General features: G+C 48.5%; 1 protein-coding gene across 1 annotated transcript in view; it reads left to right on the forward strand.

Moving 5' to 3' along the window:
- Window positions 1–2,193: 2,193 nt before the first annotated feature.
- Rin3 (Ras and Rab interactor 3) overlaps window positions 2,194–25,552 on the forward strand; it is a 73,279-nt gene continuing 49,920 nt past the window's right edge. Inside the window, exons 1-2 of the mRNA XM_032908270.1 lie at window positions 2,194–2,369; window positions 13,086–13,203. Of these exons, the coding sequence (XP_032764161.1) occupies window positions 2,217–2,369; window positions 13,086–13,203 (271 nt within the window). The 5' untranslated portion in view covers window positions 2,194–2,216. The remainder of the gene's footprint in view (window positions 2,370–13,085; window positions 13,204–25,552) is intronic.

Below are 25,552 nucleotides of genomic sequence, written 5' to 3' on the forward strand. Positions count from 1 at the left end.
CCTGAGAGCCCTCTGACACCTGAACTGCCCTCAGCAGAAGTGGCAGGGGCAGTCCTGATTTCAGTCAGTTCTGTGGTGACACCTAGGTAGCACCTTGTGGTTTTAATTTGCATGTCTCTAATGACCAAGGGTTTTCAGAGCCTTTCCCTGCTTATTGGCCCATATGTGTTGCTTTTGGAGACTCTTTTCAAATCTTTTGACTTCCCTTTTTTTAATTGACTCGCGTGTCGCTCATGAAGTATATGTTTTGCAAGTATTTCTCCTCAGATTGGTGGGTAGAGGTATGTGCACGTCTGTATGCACTTGCACAGGTACACATGCGTGGAGGGCAGAAGACGAAGTCCTGTATTGTTCTTCAGACACCTTCCACCTTGTCATTAGGGAGTGGCACCGCTTAAGAATTAGGAAGTATCGCCTTGGTGGAGGAACCGTGTCACTGGGGGTTAGGCTTTGAGGCTTCAAAAGCTAAAGCCAGGCCCAGTGGCTCTTTCTCTGCCTCCAGCCTGTGGGTTCAGATGTAGAGAACTCTTAGCTCCTTCTCCAGCAACCCTGTCTGCCTCCATGCTCCCCACCATGATGACAATGAAGTAAACCTCTGAGACTGTGAGCCGACCCCCGTTAGAGGCTTTCCTTTGTAAGAGTCACCATAGTCATGGGGTCTCTTCACCATGGAGGTTACCTGGACAGCAAGCCTCAGGCATCCCTCTGTCTCTACCTCCTCAGTGCTGGGCCTGCAAGTATGGGCTGCCATGCCGTTTTTGTATGTAAATTCTGGGCATCAAACTCTTACATCCTCACGCTCGTGTGGTGAATGCTATACCTACTGAATTGTCACTCCAGACCTGGGTAGATGTTCCCGCCTCTAACTAAACTATTTTCCTTATACTCTCCCTCACACCTTGGCCTGTCAGCTGGAGTGAGTTTGGGGAGAGAAAGACAAGAACCCCATGGGAACTATAGGCAGACAGGGAACTCAGGCAGGAGCCTGCAGAAAGATATGTGGGGGTGATGGACAGCAGCCTTTGTGGGGTTCTTTCAGGGTGAAAATGCCTTGAATAACAGGGCACTGGCCTGAATTCTTAGGAAGTGGAGTTCTAGAGTAGGGAAGCACAGTGTTAGGGCCCATGACTCAAGCTAGAGCCTGAAAGTTTCCACTTGGTCACCTGAGAGCAGCAACCTGCAGCTCATGATGCAGGGAGGATTGTGAGGGAGAGAGAGAGGCTCTGCCTCTGTGGGCTGGGAAAGATCCCAAAGTCTCCTCCAGGGAACAGGATGTCAGAGGCTCCTTCCCTAGGTGCTGGGCCTCTACAGAAGCTGCTTGAATACTTAGAGCCAATGCCCCCAGTGACTCCCAAGACACTGGGGTCCCCTTCCTGCCTGTAACACCACCTCCTTCTACACTCAACCCTTAAGCCCTGGGTCCTTCTGCTAAACACATATCTCTCCCAGACACCTGCAAGTTTTCAGTCCAAAGTCACTGTCCAGCCCCCCCCCCAGTCTTTCCCCTGCAGTTTCATTGTCTGACCTACTCCACCTACCTGTCTTCTCTCTCTGAGATGCAAATTCCTGGATGGTTTGTGGGGTTCCCTTCTCTTTCTTTCTTGACCATTTTGCACACTGCTGTCACCTGAGCCTAAAATGCTCTCAGCCTATATTTTCAGTGAGACCCAGTTATTCTCATAGCTTTGGTTGCGAGCCTATCCCTTAACGGTTGAGCCATCTCTACAGCCCAGGACTGGTTATTCTTAAGAACCCAGTGATCAACCTGTGGGAAGTCACAGTGGATGGTGGACAGGTAGAAAATGGAGCTAGCTGTGAATCTCATAGCCTGCCAGATGTTCTTCAATTAAAAGGTTTCAAAACCCCTTGTCATGGATCCTCTCAGATGCTGCCATGCTTCCTTCAGTTCACTGGGACTGGAATTTAGCCACTGTGTCCACCCTACTCCTGTGAGATTTAATCCCTTCTTGTACCGTACCTGGCCATTTCTGGGCATGTCTTTCTTGTTATAATGCCTTACATGGAGACTCACCTGTTGATACCATTCCCCAAAAGGGCCCTGGCCACATAGATACTAAATGAGCAAATCGACACTTACTGACTACCCTGCGAGGCCAGCTGCAGCATGGGCTGACCATTTGACTCTGTGTCCTGTTCTCAGTCCTATTCCAGATGCTGGCAAAGGAGAGGGAGAGGAAGATGAGGAGAAAGACGGCATGAGGCCTCGTCTGCCAACCACCCCGAGGAACTGCATCCCACATCGGGGCATCAGTGTTCTAGAGAAGCTGGTGAAGACCTGTCCTGTGTGGCTACAGCTAGGGATAGGCCAGGCAGAGGCTGCCAAGATCCTGCAGCAGGAGATGGCTGGGGTAAGTCAGTTCTTTTTTTTTTTTTTTTTTTTTTGTTTTTTTTTTTGGAGCTGGGGAGCGAACCCAGGGCCTTGCGCTTCCTAGGCAAGCGCTCTACCACTGAGCAAAATCCCCAACCCTGTAAGTCAGTTCTGTGCACAGCAGGTACAGCTGTGAGGGGCACAGGGGAGGTTGTATGCTGGCAGGGTGTCCTGAGGCATTCAGGCATCAGACAGGATTGTGTTAGCTTCCTCTGACTTGGGGGGCTAGGCCACTCATCAAGGACAAGGGTGTCAGGACACATGATCTACCTGCCACTTGTTTATTGACAAAGTAAGAGGCCATGTGGTTCATCAGCAGGTGTTCTGGAAGCTTTGAGGTGGGCAAATGATGTTAAGTTTCTGGGGCTCATGTTTGTCTCTTTGAAATATGAGCTTTAAAATCTCCTCTCCAAGTGCTGGTCCTAGTACATGGGAGGAGAGACTTAGCAGTAGTGGGTGGGTGGGTGGGTGGGTGGGTGGGTGGATGGATGGATGGATGGATGGATAATGGGTGGATGGATGGATAGATGGATAATAGGTGGACGGATGATGGATAGATGGATGATGGATGGATGGATGATGAATGGATGATACATGAATGAATGGATGATTGCTGGATGATGGACAGATGATATAGATGGGTGGACAGACAGATGATAGATGGATAATAACTAGAGGATAGAGGATGGATAGATAGAAGATGGGTGGTTGAATATGAATAGGGTGATGATGGCTGGGTAGACAGACAGAGGTGCCAGGTGACAGTTGATAGAATGAGTCACCGCATCTCCTATGCTCCTGTCACCCCCATACACATTTTCTCAAATGCTACTCCCTTTTGAAAACAGCATGTAATTTGTTTTAATTATAAAAGTGATCCATATATGCCTTCATTATCTTTTAAAAAAACAAACTGGACAGAAATGAACAAAACTGTCAGAAGTAGAATGTCTTATAAAGGTTTTTTCCACCTACTCTAGGCCAACTCACATCCCAGAAGGCTTTTAAAAAAAAAAAAAGTTAAAGCAAAATATGCATCACATCACATAAAAAGAGACATTTAAAGTGTACCAAAGGCATTTAGCGTTCTCTGGGTACTATGCTACTACTGCCTCCATCTGGTTCTAAGGCATTCTCATCACCCCAGAAGACAGCCCTGTCCCCGTTAGCAGCTTCTATCCGTGTCTCCTCCCCACCCCAGCACCCTCTATGCTTCCACAATCATCTTGACAGAAGCCAACATTGTCTCTTTCTCATGTTCACACGGCACCCCACACGCTAGTGGCCATGTCCCCCAAGGGTTCACTGTGTCCGAGGGTCTCTCCCACTGTCTGCTCAGGAACGAGCCATGATCTTCTAAGTACCCACTCCGGCTGTTGCTACTTCCCAGGAGCACATGGCAGAGTGGCAGAGCTGGGATTTGAACCTGAGCTGTCTAAATGCTCCTGGACTCTATCTCTCAGTGTCTGTCTGACACTGGGGTCTCTTGCTTCCTAGCTGTCCTCATCTGGGTTTGGCTTGTGGCACTTGTGTATCTCCTGGGAATTATCCTCAATGTGGGACTTGGGGTACAGACTCTTACCACAAAATAAATAAGATCCTCGGACCTGTCATTTCTGCCTGAGAACTGAGGTGACTAGGAGCCAGGGTGTCAAAGACCCCGCCACTCTGCCGCGGAGCATGCAGGGGCTGGGAAGGTGATAATATCCCTGAGCCCACCCAGCCTATCCCAGTCCATACATAGGTCAGCCTGGGTGTCCATAGAGGCCTCTTTCCCCATAGTAGTGCAAGTAATGCACAGCAAGAAGCAGGGAGACCAAAGATGCTGTGACCCAGATAAAACCTGCTATGTATTCCTTTCACTAAAGGTTTCTAGTCCTTCAGTGACAGTGACCCACACAACACAGTAGGAACCCCTAGCAGCCTGTATCTTCCCCTCCTCCATTCTTAGAGGAAGCAGCTCAAAGCAAATGAAGGAGCAAGCTGGTGGGGGCTGCGTTATTGGTTGCTTTTCTGTTGCTGTGACGAACACTTTTGAGCAAGGCAATTTACAAAAGAAAGAGTTTGCCTGGGCTGATGGTTCCAGAGGAATAAGAGTCTATCAGGGAGAAGTGGCAGGTGTGGCTACTGGAGTAGCAAGCTGAGAGCTAATATCTTCACGCACCAGCACAGGTCAGAAAGAGCAAACTAGAATAGAAGTAGGTAAGACTGTTTACTCTCAGGGCCTGCCCCAGTGACGTACTCCCTCCAGCAAGGCCACACCTTCTAAACCTCCCCAAATAGAGCCACTAACTGAGGACCAAGTATTCAAGTGCCTGACGTGTGTGTGTGTGTGTGTGTGTGTGTGTGTGTGTGTGTGTGTGTGTGTATGAGAGAGAGAAAGAGAGGGGGTAGGGAGAAGGGAGAGAGAGAGAGAGAGAGAGAGAGAGAGAGAGAGAGAGAGAGAAAGAGAGAGAGAGAGAGAGGGAGGTGTGATGTGTGTTGGGGGCGGGAGGGGGGGCATGGCCACTGGGAAGCCTGTGTCCTGGGTATATGAAGATGGGTCTAGACTGAGTTGTGGGGAACAGATCCACCCTTTTCGCCCTTGGTAGAATACTGATGGGGTTCATACCACAAAGTGGGGCAATAGAAGTTGTGGCCTTGACAGAAATATTTCTGTGGCTAGAGCAGGGCTCTCTATGTGCTGTGTTTAGCAAGCACCCCAATCCCTGTACCATCCTTCCTTCAAAAAGCACAAAGCCTTGATCTCCCAGGCCCCCTAGGGTCCTGTTTGTCGTCTGCAAGCACCAACCCTGTGCTGTCCAGATATCCAGGGCTCTGCCTTTGTCCCATTTCACAAGCCATTCTGAGACCTGAGTTCAGATTTTGTCAGCGCCAGCCTTTTAGAGCCTCTGGTGTCCTGAAGACAGCCCTCAGGAAGCAGCAAAAAGAGAGACAGGCAGAGGTCGTGCACACTGACTGAACCCCCTGGAAGGCAGTGTGGAGTGCATCCCTGGGGCTCGGTCATCTGAAGGTCCTCGGACTTTGTGCTGGTCATCAGTCAGTTACTATTATGGAGGTTAGACGGTTCGTTTTACAGCCTTTTCCCTCTGCCTGTCCTGTGAGAACAGTCACCCGTCAGGAACAGCCCTGGGATAAAGAGATACAGAGCTGACTGCAAGAGGCCGGGCTGGAGTCTAGGAGTGTAGGGAAGCCCAGGTGCTAAGCAGAGAGGGGGTTGGGAGGTAGAAGGGATGGAATGGTGATGGCAGTGTCACCTGCCTGGGGTTATGAGGCGAGTGAGTGGCAGACCCACGTCCAGGCTTACCTGTGCAGAATAGAGCCACCAACAAAGGAAGGACAAGAAAGAAACAAATATAGTCACCCTTCTATCCCCATATTGCACCTGCACATTAACCATTGGATGGAAAATATTGGGAGGGGGCAGTTGCACCTGCACCAAAACAGTGCAGACCCTAAATGATGCAGCAGAATCCCCATTTACACAGCACCAGGCTGGCTTAGAACAAATGATCCCAGGGTGGTTTGGTGAAGAGAGGAGGGTGTAAGCAGATTGTGTTGAGATTCCAGTGTCTTAGCTCAGGGCAGGGCTATGTTCTAAGATGTGATCACTAGGCTATTTTATCACTGTTGAGCCAACATCCCGTAATACACTTACACAAGCTAAGGTGGCTACTTGCTGACGTTATCTGAGCCTTGTAGCCGATCCTGACAGCTAGGTGTAAGTAATCAGCTTCCTTTCCAGATGAGGAAGTTAAGGTACAGAGATGTTGCCTCTTTTGCCTAAAATCACACAGCTAGGAAGAGTGGAGCTGGGAATATAGCTCAGTGGATTCAGGCCAGCTTGGAGCACAGTGTGAGACTCCATTCCATAGAAAAAGGAGGAAAAAAAAAATGCCCATTTAGCGATCTTCAAAGATGTTGGGAAAGCCTTTTGCTATACAGTGTGGTTCCCATAGAACCAGTGCAGTGATGTCAGTATTTTGAAAGAGACAAACATCATGGGTGGTCCCTGTGTTGTAAGACACAGCCTAGAGATCCGGATTTACCTCCTGCAGCATTGTGAGAGGCAGCCTTTGTCTTGCCTGGAGCCAGCTCACTTGTCCCCAGTGTCCGTGTGACCTTGGCCACATCCACTTCCTTCCCCAGGACCTGCCTCACTCCTAGCAGCCTCTTCTCTGATAAGGGGTTGGGAACACTGTGGTCCCCCCTTTCTAAAAGGAAAATAAAAGAGCCATGCATTCGGCAGCAGGGCAATCAGAAAGTTGCCTTTATTTCTCCTGCACGCGGGCTGGCTTGTTATTTTAGTTAGAATGGTTTCTAGAAGTATGGAAAAGTTACAAGCACAGAGCAAAGCATTCCCTGTGCCCTGAGAACAGAGCATGCCCTATGTCCACTGCATGCAAGGTCCCCCTAATGGCAGCAGTTAACCAACCATTGCCATAGTTACTGTACCAGTCCTAGTACATGAGCGTCAACTAAAGCCCGGACTTGGTAAGACCCTATGTCCTCTGTCCGCACCAAGACCCTCTCCAGAACAGAGGCAAAGCCAATGACAGCCCATCATTAAAAGGTCCTTTGTTAGTCATCATTTTCGCTCTATGATGAATTCCTGAGAGAAACAGTTTAAAAGATGAAAGATTTATGTGACCTCATAGTTTTGAGAGATCTCGCTTTGTATTTGGTTGACAACATTGCTATGGCCGTGAAGTGGGCTGAACTACAGCAGACAGCCAGTGATAAAGCCCATCGCCTCATGGCAGACAGGAAGCGACAGAGCAAAGCCCATCACTTCATGGTAGAAAGGAAGTGATGGAGCAAAGCCAGACAGGAAGGAGCAAGGGACATATAAGGACCTGCCCCCAACTGATCTACTTCCTTTAGCCAAGCCATATCTCCTAATGTTTCCAGAGCCTCTGAATTAGCCCTAAGTCAGGGACCTTGGCTTCAAGTCTTCAACACACGAAACTGTAGGGGACATTTCCAATCGAAACCACAGAAAGTACCAAATAGCCATGTACCTTGTCCTGGTGGTGGTGGATTTGTTTGCCTGCTGCCAGTTTGTGGCATCTCTCTCCCTCGGCCTCATTCTGCCCCCCTCTTTCCCTACTACTCTTTGGAAGAAAAGTCACTCTGCTGTAAGCAGGGGCATTACCCTGCCTCCTGGATGACAGGACTCCAGATGGCATTGGGATTCTGCCTAAGAGTCATCTCTTTCGCTTTGTCTGTTTACTTAATCGCAACAATGTGTAATCGTGAGACTAGTTTTATACCTTGGGTGCAAACTAACTTGCAACCTTGTGTTTGCACCCCAGCTGTGGAGGCCAAAGGTCAACTTCCTGTGTTGTTTTTTCCGGTTGCTTTCTTTCTTGCTTTCATTCTTTCTTTCTCTTTCCTTCTTCTTTCCTTCTCTTCTTCTTTCTTTCTTCATTCATTACTGAGACAAGGTCTCGTAGAACCTGGGCTTCAATAAGGCGGCTAGGGTAGCTGTGCAGTGAGCCCTCAGGGATCCTCCACCTGTCTTTGCCTCCTCAGTACTGGGATCACAGTATGTGCTACCTTAGCATGGGTTCTGAATAGGACTCAGGTCCTGATGCTTGCAAGGTAAGCACTTTATGCACTAACATATCTCCCTAGCTCCTAATTTGCAACGTTTGTGTAAAGTTGTTCGCAGAAGTCTCTCAAGTGGCTTGTGATGGACAGGTTTTGTCAGTTTGACACAATCTAGGATCACCTGGGAAGAGGGGACCTCAATGGGAAAGACTGGCCTGCAGGCAACTCACCGGTATATTTTCTTAATGATCACTAGGGAAAGGCCTAGCTCAGTGTGGGCGATGCCATCTCTAGGCAGATGATCCAGGCTCAGTCAAGAGAGCAAGCAGAGCAAGTGTGTAGGCAGCGTTACTTCTTGGTCTCTGCTTCAGTTCCTGTGTCCAGGTCCTGCCTCGACTTCCTGCCATGACTTCCTTCAGTAACAGACCGTGAGCAGTAAGATGAAATTAACTCTTTCCTCCCCACACTACTTTTGCTCACGTGTTTGTCACATTAACAGAAAGAAAGCAAGGACATGGCTCTTGTGCCCCTTTGACCCCAGCACCCCACAGCTGTGAGAGCAGGTATCATCGCCGGCTTTCTGTTTGAATCGCTTTGTTTTCTGGCCATAGAAGATGCCCTCATGCACTCTGCCCTCAGCCCAGGACCAGCCACATCCTGTGTCTCCAAAGACTTCTGCTTCCTTTGATTAAGGAATTCTCCTAGAAGCCAAGGTCTGTGTGTGACCTGGATCTGTTGTTATTAAATTGTTATCGCTTCCAGCTTAAAAGACAGGTTTCTAAAAGTTATCTATTAATGGGGGGGGGGGACACCTGCCACGGTGGGAGTTGTTGAGATCAGAGGGCAACTTGTGGGAATTGGTTCTTTCCTCCCACCGTGTGGGTTCAGGAATTCAGGTCATCGGGTTTGGTGGCAAATGCTCTTCCCCGCTAAGCCATCTCACTAGCCCTTAAAAGACAGTCTTCAATGAGAGAAGTCTCTTGTGCATTTATCTTTGTTAGTGAGGACTTAGCTTGAGAGAATGCTATGGGAGTGCATGTTGTCAGACAGACTGGCGAGGGTGCTGATTCTATTCAGACAAGGTTCTTTGGTAACATAGGGGAGCCCTGTGTCCCCTCTCTTATCCTTTTTCAGCCCTGTAGAGCAGGGACACATGCTGCATCCACCCTGAGGAGACAGCCCTGCAAGGGGAACCCTTGGCCTGAGTATAGCTTCCAAGCGTGGCGCCTTGCTCAATTCCATGACCGGCTGCCTTCAAAGGCCTAAAACCTTACTGCATCTCAGCCCCCAGCCCAAACACTTATTCCTTTGGCTTGTCTTAAGACGCTAGGACTCTTCCATCTAACCACATCCCCAGACCTGCTGGGCCATGAGTGGGGACACTCTGTGTGGGACTGGGACATTTGGATCTCTCCCTTCAGTTCTTGAGAGGCTAATCTCTCCATTGGCACCAAGTCGTGTTTCTGCTCTCTGGAAAAGGAGCCAACCGCTGGTGTGCTTCAAAAGCTCCCAAGCTGACAGTGAGCTGTGGCCAGCCTTGAGAAATGCTGCCTGGCCTCACCATGGCCAGGTTGTAAGTCAGAGGAGTGGTGAGTAACAGTTCCCCCCGCAGCTCATAAATGAATCTAGGGCAATAATTCCTTCAGTCTGTTTCCAGGTCTCTGACCTTCTCTGTACACACTCTCAGCTCTGGTGAGGCGGGAGCCCCGTGTGAGAGGATTTTGAGCTACAGGTGAGCTACCACAGCTACATGAACCCAAGATGGCCACTGGGCTGTCTACCTAGACCTGTAGGTCTGGCCTGTGCCAAACTAGATGGATCCCCATAGGCATCATGGGAAATTCCTCCAGCTACAAACAGCTCTAATTATATAGGTCTGAAATGAAGGGGGAAAGCACAGCCATTTAGAGTGTATGTAGATTCTGGGTTTTAGCTGTTAATTTGAGGGGATTGCTGTGGCTGTGTAATTCTTTACCTGAGTCTTTTTTTTTTTCCCCATCCCAGCTATTGTTGAAAACATTGGCCTGTTCAAAACCCATCCTATCTTTTCCCAGCAGATAAGAGATGGGAAGCAGATAGGAGGTGGGTGAATCTCTGTGAGTTCAAGACCCACCGTAGCTACACAGTGACACCCTGCCTCAGACAACCAAAACAAACATCCTGGAAAGGTGACTTGTGGTTGCACATGCCTGCAATCACAATACTCAGGAAGCTGAAACAGGAGAAATCACTACACGTTCATCGTTAGTCTCCATCGTTAGGCTCCATAGCACATTTCAGTCCAGCTTGGACTACCTAGTAAGACACTATGTCAAAACACAAAACAACAAAAATACCCCATACTGGCCAAGGCAGACAGGGGAAGGGTCCTGAGTCATTCGCAGCAGCCTCAGAGGTTGCCTTAATTTATCACAAAATGAACTCTCTTGTAACTGTCTTGGGGTCGGGGAGCTGTGAAGGCCCCCAAGATGCTGGAGGTAGAAGAGAAGTGTTCTAAAGAGAAAGGTTGGGATCCTCCATCTTGTCTCCCTCCCTACAAAGCTGCTCAGAGAGGGCACGTGGCCTCCCTGACAGCCTAAAGCAGCTCTACATTGGAATCTACGTTGGCCCCGGAGGCTGTCACCACTGACTAGTTCAGAGATCAGATGAAGAAACCCTGGCTGTTCACAGAAGTTTGCCCCCAGTGTGGTGCACAGCTCAGTGCCCCACTTGGAAAGGGGGACGGGTTCCTAGTGGATTGTGTTGAGAGAAAGGTGAAAAGAGCCAGAAAAGCCAGACTGCTGACCCGGATGTCTGTCAAGTCCGGTTAGTGAGGACGCAGACCATTGAGGTCTGCTAGTGACCTGTTCAATCAGGGAAACCTCTCAGAAGCAGGCACCTTGGTAGTGTGGCCAGTCAGTCACCCTGCTGAGTATCCAGGAGTGATCAGGCACCTTGGTAGTGTGGCCAGTCAGTCACCCTGCTGAGTATCCAGGAGTGATCAGATGTCCTAGTGCCGGCTTCTGTCATCTGCTTTCCACACAGCTCACCCTGGCCTCTCTCCACTCAGAGCCAAGGCCTGAGGTCTGCAGCTTGTAATTAAGGAAGTCTGGTTTTCCTGCCCGGGAGCCCCCTGCACACCCTGTCACTTTTCTAGTTTACAGAGACTCATAGGAGGACAGAAACCCTAGAATTCCAACATGTGCTCCCAGATCTAGCCAGCTGCATTTTACTGGGGTCTCATTGCATAGGCAGGAATGAAATGGTACCCACCCCAACTCTGCTCATCGCCCCTAGGTCAGGGCAGGGCTGGTCTGAAATCCCTGTTCAGCCCTCCTCTGAAACCAAGGGCTCCTGTTAGCATAACACCATGCCTGGTCTGGAAAAGTTCTTACAAATGACAGATGCCCCTGCCTCAGGAAATTCCCAGGGTTTTGAAGCTCTGAACCAAGAACTGGAAACAAAGACCAGCTGTATTTCATATTATGGCACACCCACTCATACATTCATTGACATGCATTTCCTCCAGCCCCTCCAGTTCCCACAGATCTGTGGGCAAAGAAGCAAGTTGACCTTGAACTTGTGGAGGAAACAAAGTAGCTTCGTATTTGAGAGATATCCTTGCGACAGTTCAAGGTCAGTGTCTCAGCCATTGTCTCTAGGGAGTAAGGTCTAGATGGAAGCATCTAGAAGCAAGGAAACAGACCAGCAACTCCTCTTCTCCCCACTTCTGCTTCTGGTTCTCATATTCTCTCCACCCTGCCCAGAGAAAGAGAGATACTGGTCTCCCATTTCCCACCTCAGCTAACTTCCACATGGGCCATGCATGCTCATAGCAAAGCAACCTTCAAGAGCCTGGCGAGATGGTGGAACATCCTGTTCCATCTTAAGAACAGGATTACCTGACTCTCCTCTGTCTCCTCATTACCACACCCCTCGTAGACTTAGCATGAGAAGTTGCAAGTTCAGGCTTGGGGCCAACTGGGGAGACAGTACATGCCAGCCGCCGAGGACCAGGAGCGGTGAGCCCACTGTGAGTTTTATTGCAACCCTGCATTCATAGCTGCTGTGGACCAGAACAGTGAGCCCACTGTGTGTTTTATTAACGACACTACATTCATGCCTATGATGATCTGGCTATGTCATGGTGGGATTAATAAGCAGTAGTTGTGGCAGCAGAATTGGGGACCTAAGAAGAGGTCTTCTCCAGAACCTCCCACACTCGGGGTCATGTCCTCACACTTGGGGATGTCCTGGGATCCCTGTGCTCCGGCCAACCTCAACAGCTTGGCCACATTCCTAGTCTTGGGATTTCTAGCCGAGCTGTTTGGGACCTGAGCCCAGGAGACAGAGTTCAGGGACAGAGTGAGTATGGAGGGAACGGGGACACTGACCGAGCACTTTCCTTCCCTTGATAGAATGTTCGAGGGAGTCAGAACATTCCAGAAAGTGTCATCTGGGGAGGAAGTGTGGGCCTGGGAGGGACTTTATAAAGCAGCAGTTTGTAACGAAGGAGAGGCTTCTCCCTTCCATTGCACCTGGGAGGCCACGCCCCTGGGGACCACGACGGATAGAGCCACTCCATGATCGAAAGTGGTACAACCTAGGCAACTTAAGGAGACCTTGTCTCAACATAAAGAACGATGAATGGAAGGAGGGCTGGAGCATAGTGGAAGCACCCTGCTTAGCACACACGAGGATGTGCTCAATCGGTACCACGAGGTCCAAACAGAATATTAGCCACTTTCATTTTTACAAAAGGGAAAAAAATGTCTAAATTTCCCGATAACCTATAATTGTTTTCAACATACTTCCCACCCCCTTCTCACCCCCTCCCCCAAAAGAGCTGGGTGCTAGAGAATGAACTGACATCCAACCAACCCCCAACTATGGAGGCTTTTCTGAGCCTGGATCCCAGACCACCCTCATACAGAATCCCACAGCCTCCCCATGCATCCGCCGTGCATGGGCTCAGTGTAAATGGAGACTTGGGGATCTCAAATCTGGATATGGGTCAGGTTCACTTTTCTCAGGGGATGGGTGACCACCTTCCCCAGATGTTTGCTTCAGATTCCCTCTGGATGATTTCCATCCTGCTGCTGCCCACCCCCCTTGCCTCCGCCAAAGCCTCTGATTCACAGAGCCCCTGCTTCTGCCATTTCAGATGTTCCTGGTGTGCCGAGACAGCAGCCTGAAGCGACTGGTGCTATGTGTCCACTTCCCTTCTCTGAAGAACACCTCGACTGAGGTGCTGGAGTACCCCATCAAAGAAGAAAAGTCTAGTAAGTTCTCACTTCACCTTCCCCCCTCCAAGCCACAGCGGCAGAACCTGCGAGCCACAGACCCTACATTCTCTCCCCCATGAATGGGGAAAATCATCCTTAGGGTTGGATCCAAGGTAGCACTTTGGATTAAGTAAGAGTTTAGGAGGATACCCATGTTGGTGTGTCTCCTGTGCCTTGTTTCAAAACACTAAGCAAAGTCACATTTACCATTCACTTTCTCTGTTCACAGCCTATATGTAGGCTCTACTTCCCGGTAGCCATGGTCAAGTTCTCTCTCATTTGCTGAGTACAAAGAACAACAGAGAAAGGGGAGGAAATGAGATGTCTGGTCCTGGGTTCCAGTGACTTATTACTACATTCTCGAGCCACGATTTGCCCTGTGTCATGTAGCCTCTCTGAAATTCATCTTTCTCTTCCATGGAATGAAACCAACAGTCACTATCCTATCTCTATCCCAGAGCCTTCGTTAGGGTCGCATGGGCAAGCACTTCCAAAGGCAAAACTCCCGGGTGTACACAGGGCTACCAGAAGAGATGTGGGTTTGTGGGGAAACTATTTGGAGGGTCTATAATCCAGGCTGGCCTCGAACTCATGCTCCCCCTAGCTCAACCTTTCCGCTGCTACTATGACAGGTGCAAACCACCATACCTGGGTTCCATGGTGGCTTTGTACTATTAAAGACATCTTGGAGTTTGGACCTCTTCTGACCTATGCTCCCTTCTTTTGAACCATCTTCTGCCTCCTTTCAAAGACCATGTGTTCACGTGTTAGGTTTTGAACTAAGAAGCCTGTGACAAGAATTCATAGACTATTCTAAGCACTAGCTGACACCCATAGAAACAATTCCAGGGTGTTCCCTGAAGCTCGTCACCCTAGGTGAACAGTAGAATGACAGTAAGTACAACCTGGGTGCCTGCTTTTCAAAACACTGAGAACCTACATGGATGAAGAATGGCTAAAGAATATCTATTGTGTGAGGGTATCTAAGAGGAGGAAGCCTTAAGGCTGGAATATTGAAGCTGCTTGTGTTCATCCAACAAAGGGCTGGTTTTTCTACAAAAGGAAAGTAGGGTAGGTCCCCATCCTGCTGGGAGAGGGTCTTTCCTGCAACTCAAACCACATGAACAAAACATGTGTGCCTCAAGCCAGGCATGGTGGTATATGCCTTTAATACCAGCACTCAAAGGCAGAGGTAGGCAGATCCGGCTTCAGGGCCAGCCTGGTCTGCAGACTGAGTGCCAGGTCAGTCAGGAATACACAGAGAATGTGTACCCTATGCAGCAGAGGTGCTGCATCCTGTGGAAAGAACACAAGCACCTGCCTCTTAGGGCATCAAGGAAGATAAGGAGACAGAAGTGGAAAGGCTCTTCTCGTCATGGGGGGATGTGCCATGTGGAAATCAGCCAATGGCCACAATACCAAGAAATGACTTAAAGGTGCAGGAAGTTCATTTCCAAGCACAGCAAAATGTGCCTCACTTAGGTCCCCTGCAGGCACCCTGATGCTCTGTTACCTTCAGCACGTAACCCTCCATATTTTAGGGTTGGGTCCAAGGTAACCGTGTGGACTCTGGGAAAAGAGTCTAGGTGTCTCCTATACCCATATTTTGTTAGCTAGAACTCTGTCACATGACCAAACCTAATAGCAGGAGACACCGTGAAACAGTCAACTATGTGTCAAGGAAAGCAGAGCTGCTGGATGGAGGTATATATATATATATATATATATATATATATATATATATATATATATATATATATATTCTGTTTTGTTTTTATGTGCATTGGTGTTTTGCCTTCATGTGTCTGTGTGAGGGCGTCAGAAGCCCTGGAACTGGAGTTACAGACAGTTGTGAGCTGTCCTGTGGGTGCTGGGAATTGAACTCCTGTCCTCTGGAAGAGCAGGCAGTACTTTCTACCACATAGCCATCTCTCCAGCCCCAAGCAGAAGGATTTTAAGGAATTCTGGGAGTTGCTCCCCGAGTATGAGAGTAGAGACATGGAGCTGGGAAAAGGCTGTGGAGTTGGGGTGGGAGTGGGGTTCTCAAAGAGGATGGGGAGTATCGTGGTTTTTCCAAACCACTGAAGTACATTGTGTCCTTGGATGACTCAGAAGGGGTGGGGTTGTTTGGGTTGTCTCCTGTTCCCCCAAGAATCTGGGTCATTTTTCATATGGCCAGGGGAATATGACCTTCACAGTGTCTTTGGAGTCACATGATGCTGGATGTGTTTGTCATCCCAAGAGAAGGTCGACCAGTAGGCCACAAACTGATGGGCTGGGATTTCAAGATCACACTGTCTCTTACAGAGAGTCATGACTTCGGGGCTAGGCTGCCACATGTTAGTTCCCTCTGTACATTTAAGGACCCACGTGCCTTGAGCGTGTGTTAGCTCTAGGATTGGGAAAGTGCTCAGATGGGGCATGCCCAAGGCCTTGGGAGAAAATACTGGTTCAAGGCAGGGTGCCTGAGGGTTTTGGAGAGGAGAGGGGAGACTGGAGGTGACTCAGCAGCTGTCTGCTCTGCTCTTCTGTCCTGTGTGCCTTTTCCACCCACCTGCTGCTGCCTTTAGGGCATCACATCTAGGCCTCTGTACCTTAAGTGCAACCCAGCCCTTGGAAAGCAGGATGGGAAGTTTGATTTCGTGTCCCATTGCCAATCCAGAGCCTTACGAAGGCAAGTGAGAGTAGGGCAATGGTTAGTAGAGTGAAAACAGACTCAGCTCAGAAACACTGCAGCCACTGGGCTCTCAAGTGCAGAATGGCCTGATCCCAATACAGCCTGCACGGGTGGGAATCTACAGCAACGTGGGGGCCAGTGGATGAACGATCTAATGGGCTGCTGGCTGAAGGTGGGCAGATTGGCCCTGCTTTTAGGGGCTGGGAGACAAGAAAAGCCTGATTGGGTCTGAATGATGATCAGACAAGTAGGGTGGAGGCTCCTGCCACACCTAGAGGTGTCATTGCTAAAACAGGCAGTATATGAGGGGCTTCTGCGAAGGTCCAGGAGCCTGTGAAAGTTTAGCTGAGTAAAGTTTGGTTAAGACGGTTGGGTGTTACCAGAACTGTGGGCATCGGAGCCTGGGCCCTGGCAGCCCCCACGAGCTGGGCTTGGCCACTTGTCCTCTACAGGCAAATGAAACAGATAGGTAATGATGAAAGGGTGAGAATGTGGGTCTTCTCAGTGTGGGAAAGCAAACAAAACAAGAGATCCAGTGACTATCCTCCACAAGTCCATCTTCAGGATGCTGACATGAGGTTTAGGTTTAAGTGGAAGGTAAGAGGCATGCATAACCAAGCAGTCCTGGCTGAGGCATGGCCCTGCCCAACACAGCCAGGTCATTGTCTGGATCCCAAGCACATCCTACAAGGTTGTTTGGCAAGTAATCAGAAATCTCTGAAATCTCTTCCTGGGATATAAATCCTCCTCTAGCTGGCCCCAGAGGCCCAGGCTTCCCCTTCTCCTAGCTGACAATTCACGACTTCAATTGGGCGATAGCCCAGAGAAGGGACACGAGTGTCTCCAAAGAAAAATCTTGCATTTCTGCCAAGCTGGTTATACCAGGCTATTCAGAAATGGGAGCACTAACCTCTCAGGTTCTTGATTTTCTCCCAGGGCCACGTGGTAGGATTCCCTGCATCACCAGGGCCACATGGTAGGATTCAGATTCAGCTTTGCCTTGAACATAATCAAAACGCAGACCGAAATCATTTGTGTCATCTGGTTCTTCTTTGATCCTTATTCCTACATGTCTGCCACAAACACGGAGGTGCCCGCCATCTGTGTATCTCATTTTGTTCTCTTTATAGTACTGCTGCTCCCAAACCTCTTTCCTTGAGGTCTGCTGCCAGAGCACGGCCATTGGCTGGGCTGTTTCTTTGCCTCAGCAATTCTAGGTCCCCGGCTCCACCCTCTCTTTTAATGCTGTGCCTTAGTTGTCATAGCTTGGTTTCTCTCACCTCTGCCTCTTGCCACTAGTGTGACTGGGCAAAATGCTCCCTATGTTCTACCCTAGAGAACAGGAGCATCCCCAAATGCTTGAGACCAGGAGTGTTGCAGACTCCCTCTGGATTTTGAATTATTTTGCATATGTGCTGCATTGTCTTGGGGAGGAGACTTAAGTCTAAACAAAGAAACTTGCTTATGTTTTACGCATACTGTATATAACAGATTTATATGTGTGTGTGTATGTGTGTATATATGTGTGTGTATATATATGTGTATGTATATGTGTGTGTATATAGATATGTGTGTGTATATATATGTGTGTATATATGTGTGTGTATATATGTATGTGTGTACATATATGTGTGTATATATGTGTGTGTATGTATGTGTGTGTATATATGTATGTGTGTGTTTATATATAGATGTGTGTATATGTATATGTGTGTGTGTATGTGTGTGTATATGTATTTATATATATAAATAATCTTGTCAAGGCACCAGCCTTTTAATGTGTCAGTTGGCATCAGGTATAGAAGTTTCCACTCGTGGCATAATGTTGGTGGGCCAAAAATGTCTTGGAATTTGGAGCATTTCAGATTTCAAACCTCCAGATAAAGAACATTCAGCTGAGCCTGTTTTCACTAATACGCATAGAGGTGTGACCATGGTAAACATATCCCTGGGATGGCAGTTCCCATGTGGTTGCTGAATAAAGGAAGAGGAAAATCTATTTGGGACTGTCTCTAGCAGAGCAGCCCTGAGGCAGCGGCATGGCCAGGTCCATGCAGGAAGTGTGCTACGCCGTGCTCTGGGCCTAAGCCACAGTCCCACCACTCCCACCCAGTGCCTCTGACCCACTGACCCTGGCTTTAGAAGAGTCTCCACCAATTCTGAGTAAATCTTCACTCCCGGGGGTGTGGGCAGGTTTAGGTCAAGTTGAATGTATCAGTGTCTGGAGAATAATCCTTCTCCTGGACAACTATGGCAAATTCTTTGCTGATGGGTGCGGGGGATCCTCAACTCTACATGCAAAGGAGGGATCTCAGGTCCTCCTGGGCAGTAGAGGAGGCATGGCCTCTGACTTCTCTGCATACTTGAGTGTGACTTCTTTTTTTTTTTTTTAGAATTATTTACTTTATTTATATGAGTACACTGTAGCTGTCTTCAGACACACCAGAAGAGGTCATCAGATCCCATTAAGATGGTTATGAGCCACCATGTGGTTGCTGGGAATTGAACTTGGGACCTCAGGAAAAGCAGTCAGTGCTCCTAACCTCTGAGCTGCCTCTCCAGTCCTTCTCTCCATACTCTTGACACCAACCAAAACCCTAGAATGAAATCTGACCTGTTTTTAAATGGAAATGGCTCAAGTCCACAAACAGGTGTTATTCATAAAGGAGGAATTGGTATAGAAACTCCATGTTTTAGCTGGAAGAGAGGCAGGGCCGATTGCTTTGTGTGCAAGCCTGAAGGCTTGTCAGTGCAAACCCCTTCATTTTATTTTATTTTTTTCTAGAACATGAATTTTGGAAAGAATGACTCTTGTTTCTAGACTTTTTTATTTGTGAGATAAGACGTCTGACATCCTTGTGCTGTGGTTTCCTCGTCTGTGAATAGAGGGTGTCTCTCAGGCACAGCTGGAGCAGATCCATGAAAGAATTTATCAGCAGGGAAGCACTCAGCATCTTTGTATCTAAATGTAGACATTTCTGGGACAAAGTCACCAGTCCCACATGTAGCAAGTACTCAATGCACAGTGGCAGTTATAATTAGCAACATGTAGCTCACACCTCACAACCCCTCATTTCCTGTACTGTCTGTCCTGAGGACTGCTCTAAAACCAGATGTGTCCCAGGCTGCTTAGAGGCCATAGGATCTTGGACTAAAATAGCTACCATTCACTTCTTTCTACCTTCAACATTCCAGCTTTGAGCTTCCAGACCTGAGGTTGGGTCAAGATGAAGCAGGGAAGTCAATTTAGCTCTAAGGACCTTGAGAAACTAACTTAACCATCTCCTCCTCCTCCTCCTCCTCCTCCTCCTCCTCCTCCTCCTCCTCCTCCCCTCCTCTTCCTCCTCCTCCCCCCTCCTCTTCCTCCTCCTCCTCCTCTTCCTCCTCCTCTTCCTCCTTCTCTTCCTCCTCCTCCTTCTCTTCCTCTTCCTCCTCCTCCTTTTCCTCTTCCTCCTCTCTCCTCTTCCTTCTCCTCCACATGTTTTTGAGATCTCATGCCTGCCTCCCAAGTGTTGGGATTACAAACATGAACTACATACCCTCATCTTTCCACCCTTTTATATTCCTGTCTTTGCATTTTTGAAGCCAAGGCTGGCCTCAAATTCTTGATCTTCTATCTCTTGGGTACTGTAATTACATGTCTGGTGTGTGTGTGTGTGTGTGTGTGTGTGTGTGTGTGTGTGTGTGTGTGTGTGTGTGTCTGTCTGTCTGTCTGTCTCTCTCTCTCCCCCCACCCCCACAGTTATGCATGCTACCCTTCCTTTTTCAGCATCTTGTTTTATTATGAGCTTTCGGTTCTGCTGCTAAGCATGTGACAAACTAAGTATCTGCGAAGTGGGTTCTGAGGGAAAACATAAAGGGGCTAAGACAGGACCTCAGTACTGACCAAGGGAAACGAGGCCACTGTCCTGTAATGTAAGCCTGGGACGTTGAGAAACAGTTATGAGGAAGAACATTTGGGGAACAGGCTTGAGAAGCTGAAGCCACAGTCTTCTATGTCAAAGCTCAGAAACAAGGAAGCGAATGGGGCCAAAGCTAAGCCATGCTCAGGCGGTCACTGAAGAGGCGGCAAATCGAGGCTGCAAGGGTGGAATTTGACTGGGTCACCAGCAGCTGTGACGAGCACACTACACTATTAAGGATTTTGTCTGTAGTGTCACAGACAGGTTTTGAGCAGGAAGTAGCCCAGTAAGATGGATGCTTTAGGGCCCCTGGGCTGTGTGGCAGCCAGCAGGGACAGTAACCAGCCACTATAGAAAACCATCAAAAGCAAAAGCTTCGTGACTGCCTCGGAGTTGGAACTGGAAAGATGCAAGGCAAGATGGCCGTGAGAAGGAGAGTTGTCGTGGGAGCACTCTAGAAGGCAGATTCTGACAGGTGAGAAGAGAAGCACTCAGGAGGAGTCAGTGTCTCATGAGATGTCTGGGGCAGCAATGCTTCTCCAGTGAACGTTAGCATGGGAGCTGGAGGAGTTTGTTTGGCTCTGAAAGAACTGGACTTGGGAGGTCTTGAGAGATGACTTAGAAAGATGGAGAGCACAGGATCTTGGTGGTGAGAGGAAACTGATGGTGAAAATGGATTAGTGTCACAGTGGGTCTTCTTGGTCTTCATGTGGGTGCTCCTGGTCTTTGTGTGAGTGCTCCTGGTCTGTGTGTGGGGAGTACTCCTGGTCTTCATGTGGGGGCTCCTGGTCTGACTGTGGGGGGTGCTCCTGGTCTTCCTGTGCCTGAGGGCCTGCCTTTAGGGACTTTGCAGCTTCGGAAAATCCATCTAAGTGACAGCAACTTGACTCAGCTCTTTCTGGATCAGAGGCTTCTACTCACCAACCCTTCTTTTGAGAGCAGCTATAGGGGATGTTGGGGCCAAGCCCTAGGGTCTCTTGGCCTCCCGTCTCAGGCGTGGATGATCTTGGGTCAGCACGTGTCTCAGTCCATCTGTGCTGTCATAAAGCAATTAACTGGAACTGGGCATAGTCTAAAAGAGAGACATTCTGTTCTCACAGTTTGGGGAGCCGGGAAGACCAGTCTTAAGTCATGGGCAGGTTACATGTCTGAGGGCTGCTCCCCGTCCCGTCCTAGGCGGGTGGAGGAACAGAGAGCTGTGCTCTCCATGGCAGGAGGTGGAAGGACCAGTGAGCTGAACACTGCATGAAGCCTTGTAAGTGTAGGGAACCTTGGAGTCAGCTCAGGATACCCCACGTTCTCTCAGCACAAAAGAGATTGATTTGCCCCAGGGGACAAAGGGCTGGGAAATAAGAGACAAAGGCAGGAGACAGAGGATGAGAATGAAGAGGAAGGGAACAAGGGAGCGGGGCAAAGGGGACAAAGGCCTGCCTCTGGGTAGAGAGGAGACAGTTATGGTCCATAGGCAAATGGCAGTTTATAAAGGTAAAAATGGAAAGCCTGTGTTAGCATGAGGTGCTTAATTTTAATTGTGAATGTTAATTAGGGGAGCCAAAGGGGGCTTTTGATGGTTAGACTTTGATGGCTGGACCTTGGTAGCCAGCCTCAGGAGAGGAAGTGGCCAAATAAGGAAATAGACCTTGGGGACTACCTTTAGGAATATAACCTATGTTGGGGTGAGGAGTGGTTGGTTTTTTGTTTGTTTTGTTTTGTTTTAGCAAGGCCAAGGGAATGAGGGGAAGGGGCCAGACCTGCCAGAGTCACATGCTCTGGTGGGTGGATGTCACTTCAGTAAGGACCTAAAGCTTTAGTTTAGTGGTAGAGCACTTACATAGCATATATGAGGCCTGAATTTCATCCCAGCACCACACAACAAATCAAATAATTAAATTAAGGGATAGGAATGTGGTACATGGATAAGTGCTTACCTAGCATACATAAAGCCTTGGGTCCAATGCCCCCAATCCTCAGGCACTTCATGAAACCATGTGGGGACCGTATGCCTGTATATAGGAAGGCAGAGACAGCCCTGTCTCTGGGACTCGGTAGCCAGACAAGATAGCCCAATTAGTGAACCCTAGGCCAACCTCAAAGAGCAAAGTGGATAAACTCCTGAGGAACAACACCCAAAGAACACACACATGTCCAGGCACAATCACATGCATACACATGTGTGTACATGCACACACACTTCAGGGATAGAAACTTCACCCTTTATCAAAGATGGATGAATTTGGCAGGCAGAAAGTCAGTAAGGACACAGTGATGCCTATTAACCGGATGTGTAACAGACCAATTAGATCCATGGACCACTTCATCACAGAAGCAGAATACACACGCCTCTTCCATTCACAGGAAACATTCATCACCCTAGGTCATAAGACGTACACTGACAGATAATGGAAATCAGAAACCAGAGCACATAAAATCAAAACAGAAATCAACAAACAGAAAAAGACAGTGGTGGATTAAACAGTGTATCCCACATAATACCAAGTCAAAGGAAAACATCTCAGGGGAAAAAAATCTAAATACTTTAAATGAAAATCCAAACTTCTCAACATTTGTAGACTACAGCAGGCAGTGCCTAGGAGAAATATATAGTGTTGAATGCATACATTAGAAGAGAATATAAAATCAGATTTCCTATTCAGTGCTCCCCTTAAGTAGCTCTGGGAGACTAAAAAAAAAAAAAAAAAAAAAAAAAAAAAATCATGTGACGTGTGACCCTCATTCCAACCAGGCAGTGGCCTGTTACACCTCCAAGGAACCTATAGGAAGGACAGACAAGAAATGTGTGCGAACATACCTAAGACCCGCAGACCTGTAACAGTGGCCTAAGCACTGCTATGCGTGTTCCCGCAGTATATAAGGCCTTAGCACTTATTGGCTCCTACATGATGATTAGATGGGGTTTCTTATCTTCCACTCTGGCCATAGAAGCAGAGCAGGTAATTACAGAATGGTGTGATTGGTGCTCTTGTGATCTAGTGAGGGTAAGAGAGGGGCTTTGTAGGGATGCTATTTTACTATAAACCAGGGATTCTCAACCTAGGGATCAAGTGACCCTTTCACAGGAGTCATCTGAGACCGTTAGAAAACACAGATATTTGCGTCACAACTCATAATAGTAGCACAACTACAGATATGAAGTAGCAACAAAAATAACTTTATTGGTTGGGGGTCACCACAATATGAGGAACCGTATTAAAGGGTCACAGTATTAGGAAGTCTCAGAACCACTGTTATAGTCAAAGGCCCCAGAGAGGGATGGGTCTAAAGCTAAATCACAGTCCACTTCGAAGAGTCACTAGGGTGCTTGAGTGGATGAGGGCAAGACTAGACAAAAGTAGACAACGTACTTGTGTATTGTATTGTATTGTATTGTATTGTATTGTATTGTATTGTATTGTATTGTATTGTATTGTGTGTATTGTAGTTCTCGGGACAACCCTGTGCGGAGGCTCAGCTCATGCGGAGCGGAACACCTGATACTGAGGTCATCTAAGGAGAGATTCTCAGGAACCTTAGCTCTGGGGAGGTTTGGGGAAGTTGATTGCTATGTCTGCACACCTCTAGCTTACTTCCCCGGGTGTGCTTTTGCCCTGGGAGTTCCCAGAAAGCACCAGCCTAAAGAGAAACAACAGCAGTGGAGCCACTGTGAGCTTGGACAAAGCCCTGAGTGGGTATCCGTGATGTGGGTCCTCATCCGCTTCCTCAGGAACTTGCTGAATATCCTTATGTAAGGAACTCAGTGCCACCAGTAGTGCCTCCTGGGGGAGGGGACTCCTGACTTCCCCTGGCAAGGGATAGTTCAAAGGGCCCTGGAAGAATAAAGCCCCATCCCTTCCCCCAACTGAACACATCCTATAGTCCCAGACCAGAAAGCTTCACCACAACCTAGAAAATAAACGCTGCTGTGTCCACGGAGTGCAGCTGCCTTTGGGGAAGCCATGTTAGCATGCCTGTCTCGCCACCTGCAGAAGCGAGACACTCTAGGAGGTTCCACAAAAAATGGACTTCCGGGCTCCCGTGCCTGTCTCCCCTAGTTTGTCAGCATCGATGAATGGTTTTCCTTGCTCTTTGTGGCCCAGCTGACCCAGCCTTTATTATATTTATTGCTTCTGCCTTGGTTTTCACGTTGTCAGCATTTAGGGGATTTGCCCTAAAGGAATTTCCCCGTCTGGAATGTTCCTTTTAGGTGGTTCCCTGTCTTAGATGACACCAGGTACCTACAAAGGTTGAAGCTCCAGGTGAAATTAGACCTGTCACCAGACCCTGAAGTCTTAAGCCTTTGGCCACAGTTATTGGGGACTTTCTACATGGCTTTTGGACCTCCAGTCTTCTGTCTTTAACACCTCTGAAGTGGTTGTTAGGATCTCTTCTTCGCAGCTGGAGTAATGGTGCCCAAGGATGTTACCTGGGATTCAACCAAGTCGGGGATGCATACCTCCTTCACCTGAACCCAGCTGTTTGCAGTCAGATCTCTGTATCCCTCACTGAACAGACCCACCAGGGGCAGAGGAAGATGGCAGAGAAGGAAACAGAGAAGTCGATAGTCCAGTCATTACTATCTGCACAGTCGGCTCATTGTTTCCCTTTTGTGTTCCAGACACAGAACCAGAGCCAGGCAGAAAGGAAGCAGGTCAGGGCTACGTGGCCTCAGTGAGGAAAGCAATGGAGATGGGAGTTCCAGGCATGCCTCTGCCTCTGAAGGCTGAGCACAGGCAGTTTTGTCTCTGGGCTAAGGCCCTGGTTGGGCTAGAACCAGTCAGAACCAGTGGAGAGAGGCGTGTGTGCCTCTTCCCAGCTAAGGATGAATTATAGCATAAAACCAGAAGATGCTATACCCAGGAAGGTTTTCCCTGGAGAGCTGATTAAGGCCATCCCCCTGCTGCTCTCATTCTCCATCTGAAAATCCAGGATGTGAACAGCCACCCTAGAAAACCCTTGGGGCCTTCATGTATGTGAGATCTTGCAAACTAAAGCACGATGTGTGTGTGTGTGTGTGTGTGTGTGTGTGTGTGTGTGTGTGTGTGAGAGAGAGAGAGAGAGAGAGAGACAGACAGACAGACAGACAGACAGACAGAGACAGACAGAGACAGACAAAGACAGACAGAGACAAAGACAGAGACAGACAGACATGGTGGTTTGAGTTGGAATATGAACACTAACGATAGGATCATAAATTCTTGGAGAAATCAGACAGATGACGTGACTTGGCTATTCATGGCTAGCGTTTGGAGTCTTGAGGAACTTCCCCATAGACATCTGAGGTGTTTCCTCTTGGCTTCAGCGTTCTCAGGACCACAGCCTGCCATCCTCTGGAAGTTTGCCATGGAGATCTCACGTCCTTTTCTTTGAGAAATATTAACGTCAGGGGCCATGAAAGAAAAAGCCAACAGACAGACTTAGCTTTGAAGTTCCGTGGTTGCACAGCACTGAACAAACATGGGCAGAAGTTCATTCTCAGGGCCTGGGACCTATGGGACCTCCCTATAGCAGAATTTTGGGGAGACCCTTAGAGAAGGGTGTGCTAGGTTTGTGTTAGATCTTCTGGGCCTCTGAGGACTTCAGTTTTCTACCAGAGTCTCGGGACTCCAGCAGGATCTCAGGTTTGCAGAATGCGGCTCCTGGATGGCTATAAGAATCTCCTACTTCTAGGCTAGCCTAAAGCATCCATAAGCCTCCTCCCCCACTGAACTATGGCACAAAAAGTACTGAATGAGATGTGGCTGGGTGCTGAGCCTTGGGTAAGTGCAATGGC

This window comes from Rattus rattus, chromosome 7, assembly GCF_011064425.1.
Source record: "Rattus rattus isolate New Zealand chromosome 7, Rrattus_CSIRO_v1, whole genome shotgun sequence".
Taxonomy (NCBI): domain Eukaryota; kingdom Metazoa; phylum Chordata; class Mammalia; order Rodentia; family Muridae; genus Rattus; species Rattus rattus.